This window comes from Paralichthys olivaceus, chromosome 19 (assembly GCF_024713975.1).
Source record: "Paralichthys olivaceus isolate ysfri-2021 chromosome 19, ASM2471397v2, whole genome shotgun sequence".
NCBI classification, from domain to species: Eukaryota; Metazoa; Chordata; class Actinopteri; order Pleuronectiformes; family Paralichthyidae; genus Paralichthys; species Paralichthys olivaceus.
In genome coordinates this window covers 5941558-5955021 of record NC_091111.1, presented here as the reverse complement: position 1 = coordinate 5955021, position 13464 = coordinate 5941558, and the positions used below count along the sequence as shown (strand labels likewise).

Sequence of the window (13464 nt, the reverse complement as noted above, 5' to 3'; positions counted from 1 at the left end):
TGATGGAACACACTGACAGCACCAAGTACCTGTTGATTTCTTTAATTTTGATAAAGTAGAAAACTTTTTATTCCCCATTTTGGCATTGGACTTTCAGTGTGGCTTATTTTTAATAGTGGTTAAAAAACCTTGAGAAGTTTATTGTTCATTAACAGTTTTGGGGCTGGCTGATCGTCCCAGGAGGTGTCAGTTGAAGTAATTGGGAATGTGCATGCTAAATAATGCAAGGAGTGTTTAAAAATGCCATTGCTCTACCCTCACTTTCATGTAATTTGTCTCCTTGCGAAATGGCTGCAATTCAATTGTTTACAAGGACACTCGAGTGAAACAGCTTTGTCACCTGGAGAAGAGGAAGCGTTATGTAGATAAGATCTTCAGATGAGCATCAGAAATGATGCCAGACAGTGTATGAGTTGGTATGCAGTGGACTTCCTCTCTGAGTGCAAATATAGCCAGTGCAGTCTGGGCCCAGCAGGTTGTTAGGGAAATGTGCTACATCTCGGGTTCTCTCTCTACTCTGTGCTCGACTTGTGCAGATAATCACCCACTTGTGTGATTGTATGTGAGAAGCCATCATCTTCTTAGTGTTTTTGTGTATGCACACGTGTTTGCACACTTTCATATAGTTGAATATGATATATTGTGTATTTGTGCCTTGTCAATCTGTGTGTGTGTGTGTGTGTGTGTGTGTGTGTGTGTGTGTGTCTGTCAATGTGTGTCACTGTGTGTGTGTGTGTGTGTGTGTGTGTGTGTGTGTGTGTGTGTGGCTTCCTGTGTGTTTCATTCCGAACATTGCTTTCTTGAAATACTAAGCAAATCTCCTCAATGTGATAATTGGCTCCCCAGGGTGGTTGTGTCTTTGCGGCTCATCATCGTCATCCCCTCCAGAAAGAAAAAAAAAGTGTGCTTGTGTGTTAGATGAGATAGGCGAAGGTTGCTCGTTTGCTGGGGAAACTGATCCCAAGTCTGCCTGAACTCTTTTGACAAGAAGAAATGTTGAGGCGATGAGACAGCCGGGGCCAGATCCGGTGCAACCTGGCTGCAGGCTATCTGCTGCTATGGCATCAGGGTTTTCAGACAGACGCAGTGCCATGGAGGAAATAAGATATTTGAGGCAGGTGATCCAAACAACATCTTTAGTTGTTGCAATGTCATTGAGAGCAATAAAGATATTTTATTCTTTGTTTCCAGACAGGAAATAAAGAAACATATGAGGAGGTGTCTGTGATAAACCAGCCATGTTTGGTTAATAGTTGTAAAAAGCGAAGCCTTTTTTTGAGGCTCTGGATGCAGATAATTTTTTATGCCACACAGACGACCTTCCTTGGTTGTTTGCAAAGCTAACACCTGAGTAGTGTGAAATGCAGACGTCAGTGTTGCTTGAAGGCAAATAGAGACACACTGGTCGATAGTCTCTCCCACCATCTTCCTCCCTCTCTTCCATATGTTCCTGCAGTCCCCAGGGTATTATGGACCACAGAGCAGATTGTTGGCCACTTCATAGGGGAAACACTGAGACAGCTGGGCACCTATCACAAGGCCAAACAGATGTTCAGGTGACTGAGAGGAGGTGAATGGAAAATGTGCAAGAAAGGGATGTGGATGGGTGGTGGAGGCAGAAAAAAATAAATGAAAACATTGATGCAAGAAGTCAGAGACTTCATTAACAGCCAAATTCCTTCCACTCTTCTTAGGCCACAGGAGTCTGTTTCGTCTCCCATATTGATTCACCCACAAGTCTATCTGCCGTAGGTCTAATGCTTTTGATCTCTTGATTATCTTTGCCTGAATGTGGACAAGACGACTAAGCAGCTCAAGGATTCTATGCTTTAATTCTGATGCACCTTGGGGAACATTTAGACATTAGAATTGAATCTGACCCTAAAACCAAATAATACAACTTTTCTCTCTTATTTTTCTGCCCCACGTGATGATGAAAAACGAAATCCACAAACAACTTCAACATATTCTGTGGCCCAGGGCCAATCCTGATCCAATCAGAGCTTCTAATCTGACAAAAATCTACATAGTGCTTCTTTATTAATAATAGAAACTTTCAGTCTGGTAAAATCTTTCCCAGGCGGTACTGATGCCCCTTTTTTCCCCCTGCACTGCATTTGTCAAATTAAACCCCGACGAAAGTTCTTCGATTTTTTTTTTCACCCTCTTCTCTCCTTTCTTGTGCCAGCCTTTGTTCTTTGGTTGCAGGTCTCATATATAATACATGAGGATTGGGAGACTTATCCGGTTCTGGTCATAGTGGCTGTTATTCCCAGGGAAGGGGCTATATTTAAGAGCTGGATAAGTCATAGATGGCATCAGGGGAGCCACTGACTTCTACCCAAAAGGTGGCAGCGGCTGAATACCATTAAAAACCTAAAATAGAACTCAACACAATTACACTGGAGCAGTGGAGAGGTAGCTGTAAGGGACAGCAGACCTTGCACCTAATAAAGGTAGCTTGTACTTAGTTTTGTCAGGAAGGTTTCTTGTGACAACACTGTTGCTCCCTGGTGACTAGTTAGACTGTTTTTGTATATCACAAAATTGAATTTAACCTTATCTCTTTGTATCTGCTCATGTTTTTCCTACAAGAAATCAAATTTATTCCCTTTTTCTCATGCTTGTGTTTCCACAGCTGGTACCACCTACATCTTCGGTAAAGGAGGGGGTCTGATCACGTACACGTGGCCCAACAATGAGCGGCCGAGCACGCGGACAGACCGGCTGGCGGTGGGCTTCAGCACCACCATCAAAGACGGGATCCTCGTGCGCATTGACAGTGCCCCGCGTCTGGGCGACTACATCATGCTCCACATTGTAAGTTGTGACTCTTAATTAATATTCAACGGTTTAATATCACTTGCAATTATGAGGTCACTCATGCAATTAATCTGAGGCTTAACATCTGGTTCAATCTGTTTTACAATAGTTTATGCATTCTATTAATCAGAGCTTGTTTGCTGCTGTCCATGAGTAATCATATGTTTCTAGCTTGGCCAAGATGATGACCACAAACAAAAAAAAAACCTGACTCAACCCTTAAGGTTTACTTATTGCAGTCTTCTGGGAAAATCTTGCCCATCATGCTCAAACTGAATTATACAAATAGTGCAGATCTATATATAAAAAAATAAAAAAAAGATAACCCCAGACTAGCCTCCCTGACTGTTCTCTTCCAGACAAACCCTACTTCTCCACCATGTTCAAACTGACTCCCAGCATGAATAATTGAATGTGGCTCTCCATACATATGCAGCATATTCCCACATGAGAGAAAGCAGGTGGGATTGGTGCCGGGATTTGGAATTCTCGACCAGTTGACTGTGTATCCGAGCAGCTTCTTTAATAATTTCACTCGTGCGACCTTGTGTTGGACTTGTTTACATAAGCATTAAGTATTAACGTTATCATCAGCAGCAACCAGATGAATGTAGGGCGTTATATTCGCTGCGGTGGAGGCACGTAGAGGTGTTAGTGAGGGTGGTGGTGCGGGTTGGTTGCTGCTGACGCCATGCGAAAAAAAGCTGCGATGATGAGGAGGAGGAGCCACAGTTGCTAAAGCAGATTGAAAGTCTTTTTCTTCTTAAAGAGCTCCCCTCATCTCCTGAGCGCGGGCCATGTGGTGCAGAAATTCAGCCATCTGCTCTGCAAAGATGAGGGCCAACAGCAAGCAGTTTTTGAGCTGCCTTTACATTAAAGAGAGATGAAGTGAAGTATATGTGTATGTGTGTGTGTAGGTGAGAGAACTGAGTGGAGGAAGGATGAAGATGTACGGTGGTGAGCACGGCATGTGGAGAAGCTTCCCTGCATGTTTCTAACTGACTGAGTAATTGTGGGATCCTCTTAAGGAGAGGGGAATAGAAATCCATTTTTTATTCTGCTTTTTACATATCACTGCAAAGCTAGCCAAGCAGGATATCTCTTATAATTTGACTGCGACTCGTTGGGCGGCGAACATCTTCATTCCTCCAGCCTCATGGCACTAATGAATTTATTAATAGAAAAAAGCAACTGGAGATTTTTTTTTGTATGTATTTTTTAAATCTTCATTTTATGCTGCATGGGTAACATTGCACTGTAAATATTTCTAATAGTGTAGTGACAGCCAAGGGCCTAAACTATAAAATGCTGCAAAAGTCATGGCACTACAAGGTTTGTGTTTATTTCTCCCACAATTACACTGTTGTTGACTAGAAACCAAATGAAAAAAGCCAGACTTTTTGCCACAGGTAAAGAGTAAATAATTAATAAGACCTTGAGTGAATATTCAGCTGTGAGAGCAGTGGATTTGGTTCCAACTTGAGGCAAATATACCACTGCTCAGCCTCACTTTTAAATATTGTTGTCGTTATCTGGATAAAATATCATCATTTTCCCCCACATTAGACTTTCTTACTCACCCGCTTTACAGTTTGGGGAATACTTCTTGTGCAGGTTGTGTAGTAGAAAAAAGGTTTCATCTAATTTTCAGCTTGTTGCCTCTACTAGTTTTCTGTGTGCAAATTAGCAGATACTCCAGACTTCACTGAAATGTCATCACATAATAACTCCTAATGCCACATGTCAGGTCTTGGCTTCAGTCTGTATTTTGCATATAGTGATGAATCTGGAGGAAAAGGTTAAATGAGTTATGCCTGTCGATTATTGGCATACGTCCAACCAACCAAAAGGTTTTATCGGGCAATGGGCCATTATCTTGGCCGTTGGAATTATTAGGTCACTACTTGAGAATCAAGTAGTTATTTGTTGCGTAAAGAACACAGACAAAAACAGAAAGAGCCCAGACCTAATCGCTGAACTCCCTCCTCAGTCTCTCTTTTGCATTTTTCATTATCTGCTCTCCTTCCTCTGTGTGACTAGCTTATGGCTTGTTTGGCAATCATGAATTAAAATGCTGATTGTGGTGTTTACATTTTAACTGCTAAGAACAACTGCATGCTTGGTTTGAAAACTGAGGGGCAATTTGAGGTAATTTGCGGAGGTAAGTGTGACATTTCACTGTTGCTGTCATTTCATTTAGGAGTTCATTAGGTTTCTGAATGCGGATTGAAAATCAGACAATGAGCTTCCCGGTGCATGGGTGCAAAAAATTGCAATGCTAAGATACGGAGCTAAAGCTGCATGGAAAACAAATATCAAAGACATTTTAACAAATATCAAAGACGTTTCTATTACAAGTGACGTTTTAGTGCAAGATGAGTCAAACAGGGAAGGGGTCGTGGCAGTACCGCAGGGATTAGTAGTGTGTTTGTGTGTGTTTGTGTGTGTTTATGTGTGTGTAAGCTCAAATCCATGACAGAAAAAAGCCGTGGGCTAGATGTGCCGGTCGTGACTCACACAGTATCTCGCCAGGGACTGTATTTGAATGCAGGTGAAGATTACCAAAGATTTAACATGCACACAGACACACACACACACACACACACACACACACACACGCACACTCAGGCATGGGGAGAGAGAAATACTTTCGAATTTTATCTTCACTACATCATTCAAGTAGATTTTTTTTGCTCAATTACAATAACAAGATCAGTTGCCACAAAAAGACAAGGACAGGACAAATAATGATAAACACACAAAGCAACTGTTTCAACATCTTATCACGGTGATAAATAAGCTGCTGGTGGTAAATTTTTGTTAAAAGCTGAAGTTTCAAAACTGTCAAAATGTTGTCTGGATATTAAAAAAGAAGCAGCATTGTGTACTTCTTTGAAGATACAACCTTGTGCCTGGGATATCATTAATTTAAGTCACTGGTAGCTGAGAGAATCTGAAGGTTAACAAGACAGAAAGTGTGGATACAGCTATACTGTATATACACAGCATAAGCCAATGTGTAAACTCAATCAATCTTATTTTATTTATATAGCCTGTATTCACAAATCACAGTTGTGACAGTAGTGCAGTAGATGTTGACAGTAGTGCAGTAGATGTTGGGTAAAACAGACCACATACAAAAAAAAATAAAACATATTTAAAACATTTAAGGGAAAAGACAGTCAGCTAAATGGAGAGGTTTATTAATGTTTAAAGTATTTATACAAAAGAAAATGTACAGAGAATAAGAAAGGCAGAGCAGCATGGATAATCGTAATGATAGAGGTATGGTTAGTAATACTTATGCCCTGTTACAAGAAGGCTGGCTGTTCGACCCTGATTTCCCCCATTCAGCATGCCAAAGTGTCCAAGATATTGAAACCCAAACCGCCTCTGACATATCACACATCTCATCCATCACACATCATTCACTGATCGCCACGATCCAAGATGTAGCTGCAGCTACACTCCTGGATCTGCAACGATAAAGCACAAGGACTCTGGGAAAAGTCAAGTCAGTGCTACAGTCCACTATCTAAGAGGTGAAAGTCAGACTGGAGACTAAGAAAGGAAGATGTCCTGAGCTCTGTTTGATCAAATCACATCAGCATGCCTCAGCCACCAGACCTCAGCTTTTCTCCTCTACATTGTTTGAACACGACAATACAGAGTGAGAGTAAATGAAGGGGAGCTCAGTTCACGGCTCCTGTGGGTCCGGGCAAACTCGCTTGGAGTCAGGTGAAGCAGAAATTCGCGAATGTTTCGTCGAGTTTCGTGTCTGGCAGCTCTTTTCTTGTCTTCCATTTAGGATAGAAAAATCACAGTGAGAAACCTGACATGAAAAAGACTGCAAGTATTGCAACACATTCTCTACAACAGGTAACTTGAAAATGTGCTGCTTTCCACACAACGTCATAAAAATGAAAACTCCAATTTTCAGAAAGGAGATAAATATGACTTAAATAAAAAAGAATCAAAGCTTTAAAAACCCGGGCTGCTGTTGTTTGAACTATAAAGCTGCTTTGTTGCTTTTAACATTTCAAGTGTAACTGGAATTGTTTGATTTTAATTTAAAGTTATGTCGAAAGCTGTTTAAAGGCATTACATTTCACTCCTAAACCACATTAGCACTCACATTTTTTATGGTTCACACTCGTGTTTTATATGGAAATAAAAGCACACTTCTTGGTTGTAATGTTAACAGTCTTCATAAAGCGTCTTCCGGCTGGATGGACAGATGCTCCAGATGTCTTATGTCTTGTGTTATCTCACCCGGCACATGTACAAAACACGTTTTTACACTCTCATCTCCGATCCCCGGAGATATCTCAAATCCTAGCTCTCTCGCCAAAACATATATTGACGGCCAATCAGACTCATGTTTTCATACAGAGCGACTGCACATGAACTTCCATCAACCACTTCAGTTCCCCCCCCTCGTCTTGCTCATTCGCAGAGTGAAAAGGTGCAGCTGTTGGATAATTGAAAACATTAACGCAGACGGGGAATTGGAATGAAATGAGTGGCTGTGGATGGTAAATGTTGCATTACATGGACGATGCTGTATCCATTTATTCCATCACATACGTCACCTTCATACATACACTAATGCCTGTATATTTTAATGTATTGATGCAGTACAGATGCATTATTCATTCACTTCTTCACTCTTCTGCCTCTCTCCATCCTTCCTCTCTCCACCAGTATCTGTTCCCCCATTTACCCGCCTGTTCTCACTCCCTCTCCTCCTGACAGACCTAATATAAGATGCTTGATGTGTACCTGTGTGCATGAGCGCATATATGGCCGGCAAAGTATTGCCTCTATCAAGTTACCCTACATCGGCAGGGAAAGATAGATATTATCGCGGTTGTGGCTCATGGCCTCTGATAACATTACAGCGTCTTATTTGACTTTGTATTTCCTTACCTCCCACATTTGATTCCCCCCACGGAAATAAAAAGCTGGGAAAATATGCCTGCAGCTGTTTTCACAACTAGTTGCATGCAGTACATGCAGTCAGCATTACTGTAACTTTGTTGATAAATAAGTATTTCTCTGAAGCTGTGCAGCAGAGCCATTTTTATCTCCGCCTCTTTATTGTTCTTTATCTTCCGGGTAAAACAACAGACTGTTATTCAAACTTAAAAACAACTAAAAGTTATCATTGCAAGAAAAATAATTTGCACTAGGACAGATTGCCTCTTATGAGGTCAATATATATTAACCAGATTCCCCCGGTGGTGATTTTCACAGCAGGCTGAGCCGAACTGGCACCAGATGGTGAGTGCACATATGTGCGGAAGGTAAACCTTTACATGCTACAGTAGCTACGTTCATTAGAAGCTGGGGAACACTATATGATCATTAAGATGTTAATGTTGTGTTTGGTTTGTCAGATGATACAAAAATGAGCTTAGCCGTTAATAGATGTCATTTTAATTTGGACAACCGGCAAGTGTTGCTGATGCTGGTGCAGCCATGGCTGCATTATTGTGTTAGGGGCCTCAGGGAAAAAAAAAATAGGCAGTTTGAAACTCATAACCAACCCACAACAACTGTGCATTTTCTATTTACCCTGTCGCCTCCACGTTTGGATTATTTACAGTTCACACAGTAGACAATACTTGGCAGCTTCATTCACGTGCAGAAAACCAAACAGTGCTTTAATAATAATTAATCTAGCTTTTTCTCTCTCAGTACAGACTTCATTAGCTTTTCTCAGGGTATCAGCCAATAGCAGGATTTGTTTCCTGAATGTAAGATATGCAAAGCTAATTGCGACAGGTCTTTTTAATGGTAGATGTTTGACGCATCGCAGTGGGAGAAGCGCAGGTGTAAAAAATACAGTGAGCGACCACCTCAGTGCTCTTGCACCTGAATATAAGCACATGGGATTTTGGCATATGTCCTAAAATAACTGATACTTTTGTTCTTCTTTGGAGAAGAGTCTCTGTAAGAGTTTTCATGCCTTCATGTTAGTTTCATTTGTAGCCGGTGGCGTTATGTTTTCAGGTTATCCATGCATCTCTCATGAATGTGAAATCTCCAGAATGCCTAGAGGAAATGTTTTTGAGGAAAAATTGATTTGATTTTGATGTTCAGAAGTCAAGGTCACAATGTCCTCACCATGATTTAGGCCATAACTCAAGAATTGATATGCTTTTTTGAAAAAATACACGTAGTATTTTATTGACGTCCACACTACATATATTATTCGGAACATATGGATGTGAACTGCAGCAAGTTGGATGTAAAATTTGACTGTTTAGCGAGAGCACAAGTGCCCAGGAATTTCTATGAAACTAAGACCTCTAAAGCACTGGTTTGAATCAGTGGATTACTGTAACTGATGGCTGAATTTATTAATGACACTGACAGAGTGACTTGGTCATTCAGATCTGTTTTATGTATTTACTAAATCTACTTAACTTTCCTGAATTTTCCCAGTGGGGACCAATAAAGGATTATCTGTAGTTGGGTGAACATTTTCAGTTCCATCCATCTATTACACAGAATTAACTGAAATATCAGAAAACTAAATTCCGACTGTGGGCCTCAAGCAGACAGGGCAGCAAGATAAGCTAATAATGCAGAGCCCGTCTTCGTTAATATTCTACTTTAGTGGAGCAAAATTGCAAAAGAAATTTGCAATTAATTACTTACCACAAACTGACATGCAGTGAACATTGGAGTTAAAGATCCCCTGGGAGCGTGCAATTAAGTTTTACTTGTTTTTTAAAATGAGAACTTGTCTTTCTCTTCTCTAATTTTGCAAACGTGGAGCTTCTCCAGTGAGAGTGCAGTTGAATGTTAATGAATTGTAACGGGAGATGAGTTTATCTTTTTATATGTATCAATTACAACCCTTTCACTCATTTTGACAGTGCTGTAAATTTTTTGTTTAATATAATCTTTACACTTATTAATCATAAACTCAGTAAAATATTTGCTCTCAAAAATATATAAAACCCCAAAGGGTATGAAATGCTCCAGAAACAAATACAAGTTATCGGAGTGTTGATTTAAACTTATTTGCTCCCTGGTTTAGTAATGTCACTGGCATTCGTGAGATGACGCAGAATAAGCAAGGCAGAGGTTTGGTGCCTGTTGTTATTAATAATTCAAAACTGCAGCATGCCCCTTCAGTTTGACTGAAAACACAGGAAAAGATGCGAAGACACCATTAAATGCACATTACACCAAAAGCCTTTTTGCACCTTGTATTTTCTCAACACAGCACATGCATGGATACACACAAACATATGTAACACAAGCACTCTTTATTCATCCCTCTGTGGCTCTCACACACCCTCACACCCACACACTCGCTCTGACTTATTCTCTCACTATGACCCTGTACATACACACACACACACACACACACCCAGGCTACTTCATCATATTCTCACCACTGTACATTGGCACTGATTCTTCAATATACATGATACTTCTGGGACAATCTGCCTGTCAGTCAGTCATGTCAACCAAACGCTCGCCAGGGGGGAGGTGGGGGTGGTTTGTAGCACACACACACGCACACACACCTCTTACATTCTCCCACCCATATTGCAGGAGCAACAGCAAAGTAATAACCGCTCAAGCTGGACAAACAGAGCTACATTATTACAATGTACCCATGTGGTTGATGGCCTTAGCCCTGGCCTCAGCCATGTATATTTCATGGATTAAGATGAAAAATTCAATGAGAAACAACAAACAGTTTGCCTCCCTCTCTCACTTTGCTCCCTGACAGCCACTCCCGTAGGGGATGCTCATGTTTTCACAGCTTCGTGATAGGACATGGATCCCATTTTCAGAGTGATGAAGAGACAGAGGGAGAAGATGAAAGAGACAGGGTATAGAGCATCGTGCACATCCAAAAGTAGAATAAATACAACAGGCTGAATGGAAAAGACTAGGTAGAGGAGGTGGGAGGAAAGGAGTTGAGGAGGGAGATGGAGAGATGTGTGTATTTTAGAATTCAGAGCAGGATCAGAGACAAACTTGGCTCAGATAGGTCTCAGCACACAAGCACATTGGCTGTGAATTCCAAATTATGTGTTGCCTTTCTGTCTCACTTTGACATCAACAGCACACACCACCACCCCTCACCTCAATCGCCACCCTCTTTCTCCCTCTTATATCCCCCTTCTTTCATTTCTATCCCCCTTCCTTCTGCTACAGTGCCACAGTGCTATTGTTCTCAAACTAAGGATTAGATTGGTCGATGGCTGGTCAGTCAGTTGGTCTGAATTCAGCTGCAGTGCGAAAATTGACTCTAACCCTAAAGCCAAAGCTACAGGTTGAGGTTGACATTGAGGTTATACTCACAGAGGTGTTGACCAAATGTGGCCAATTCTGTGCTGGAGTTTCAAATAAGAAATATTTCCACTCTTTCTGACCAATGCAGAGTGTTATCTTTAGGTCATTGTTTTTGAGTGATACTACCTGCGCAGGACCAGACAGCACAGCTAACAACTTGTTGACCAGCTGCTAAAACATCAGGTGTTTCCCTCAGGAATTGGTAGAGACCAAAAACAGAGCAAAATGAGTAAATGTTGGACTGCTTTCTAACATGTTCACAATATCCACTTTAGTATCTGGCCAACACTGGCCCACATACACCTGCCTTAATTCAACTGCACTCTCTTGGATGGAGATAGATGCTCTGTGAGATCAAAGCGCCTCACTTCAGTTAGCAGCCGCACCGTTTTATATTTTCCTTCTCTTTACCTGGCTGCAGACGGCCCTATGCTATGTGTGCTTGAGTGATGAGCAGGACAGCTTGTGACGAGCATTTAATGAAAGATCAGAGGGATTTGGAATCGATTGAGGTGTATCTCACACAGAGGGCTAGGTGCCATCTCAGCTCCAAAGACACTCCTAAATCCTCCCGCAAGGCTCGACGTTACCCCACTACAGCCACTCTCTGCTCCTCGGGCGGCTCAGGTGAGAGAGACAGAGAGAAAGATAGCAAGGTGTAGAGGAGGAGAGAGAGGGAGCAGGGGGTGAAACCTAATAAAAGAAAGAAATTCACATTTTAGCAAATTAACTCCCTTTCGGATTATCGACAGGGGGGGGGGGGGGGGGGGGGGTGATGAATTGCTGGCCCGCTGAAGTGATAAACGTCAACATTAGAAAATAAATCTAGCGGAAAGGAGGCAAGGAAAAAAATCTTCTGCTTTCAGTATCTTCGACAGTGTGGCAGATCGGCTCGCTCACAGACACACACGCACAGGCACATGTGCACACTGCAAATGCATTCATGGCGGATTAAGTGCCTGCTGGTTAAAAATAAATAAATAAATAAAAAGAGCAGCAATAAGTTGTTTCTTTTCTCTCTCTCTCTCTCTCTCTCTCACTGATAAAAGGGGATCAAATTTGAGTGCGAGGCTCCAGCACAGATGGAGTGAAAATGTGAAAATGAGTACCTGTGCATTTTACCGAGTGCAGTTTGTACTTATTTAATCCTCCCATTATTGACTTTCACCCTGACAAAGCTCTATTGACAAGGAGACAAAAAAAGACTATATCACTTTTTTATGAAGCTGGGATCATCACAAAACCAATCTATAAGGATAAGAGATATTTCCTACTGGATGGCTCTTTTATAGAATTATTATAAGCACTGAATCACTGAAGGTTATAGAGTATCTCTGAGTTTTTATTGATCCTCAAACGTTCTGGGCAGGCAGCGGGGCAGATGGCCAAGGACGTGACAGCCAGGTCTTCCATCTCCACATATCTTGTTCTGCTCCTCCACTGCCCTCAGCCATTTCCTCTCTCTCTATTGTGGAGAAGAAGGAAAAAAAAACAACATATTAGCTATTTTTAGTGTGAGCTCCAGTTCTGCAAAGCACTTCTTTTATGGCCCAGCAGGAACACACGCACACACAGATGCACCACATTTCCTGTCAGGTCAACGGTGGCTCCAAAGAGGCCACAGACCCCAATAGGTTCCAGTCTGATTGGGCGCCCGAGTCGACCAATAAGGTTACGACCTTTTCGTTCTGACATACTATGTGTATGCATGTGTCATTTGGTTCGAGGTTCTTCTGTCTGGTTTATAGTTTCTATTTAAGGTTAAGGATCAGGGGTTAAATCATAAGGAAATGAAGGAAAAAACCTTCCCACTGCTTTGAATTATCACATTTAATCAATACGTGATTCTCTCTGCATTCTGCTAATTATTTTCTTATGATGTGTTCGTTAAAAATGTTCTGCTATTTAACTCCAGTGTACCTGCGTTTGAATTATGTCACAGTAAAATATAAGCAAAAGAAATTAAATTAATTCGACACTGATGAAAGAGAGGTAATACTTTATTTTAATTAGAAAATAATTATTATTCATAGGAGTGTGTTGGCAAGGCGTATTTAGAGAATGACATATAGAGTGAATGGACCCAGTGTTTGGACAGGACACATTTTAGCTCAGCTAAACATGTGTTTAGTTCCAATTTTCAGGCAGCAACAAATGTAGAGGATGAACAAATACACGAGTACTACCCTGGTTTTATTGCATCTCTGCTAGTTTTACAGTCATCCAGGTTTTTAGGGAAGGCAGTTTATTGCAATGGGATTAGTAGCGAGTACGTATTACTACATTATTACTTATGGGTCAGACCTTACCTTGAAC

General features: G+C 41.3%; 1 protein-coding gene across 17 annotated transcripts in view; it reads left to right on the top strand.

Annotated features, from left to right (window-relative positions):
• Nucleotides 1–13464, top strand: part of nrxn3b (neurexin 3b) — a 269160-nt gene that overhangs the window by 198556 nt on the left and 57140 nt on the right. For all 17 annotated transcript variants that reach the window (XR_011239244.1, XR_011239243.1, XM_069514505.1 and 14 more), the window contains one exon: nt 2639–2820. Coding sequence is in view for 15 of the 17 variants with exons in the window: in XM_069514505.1 (XP_069370606.1) it covers nt 2639–2820 (182 nt within the window). In the remaining 2 variants the exon portion in view is untranslated. The remainder of the gene's footprint in view (nt 1–2638; nt 2821–13464) is intronic.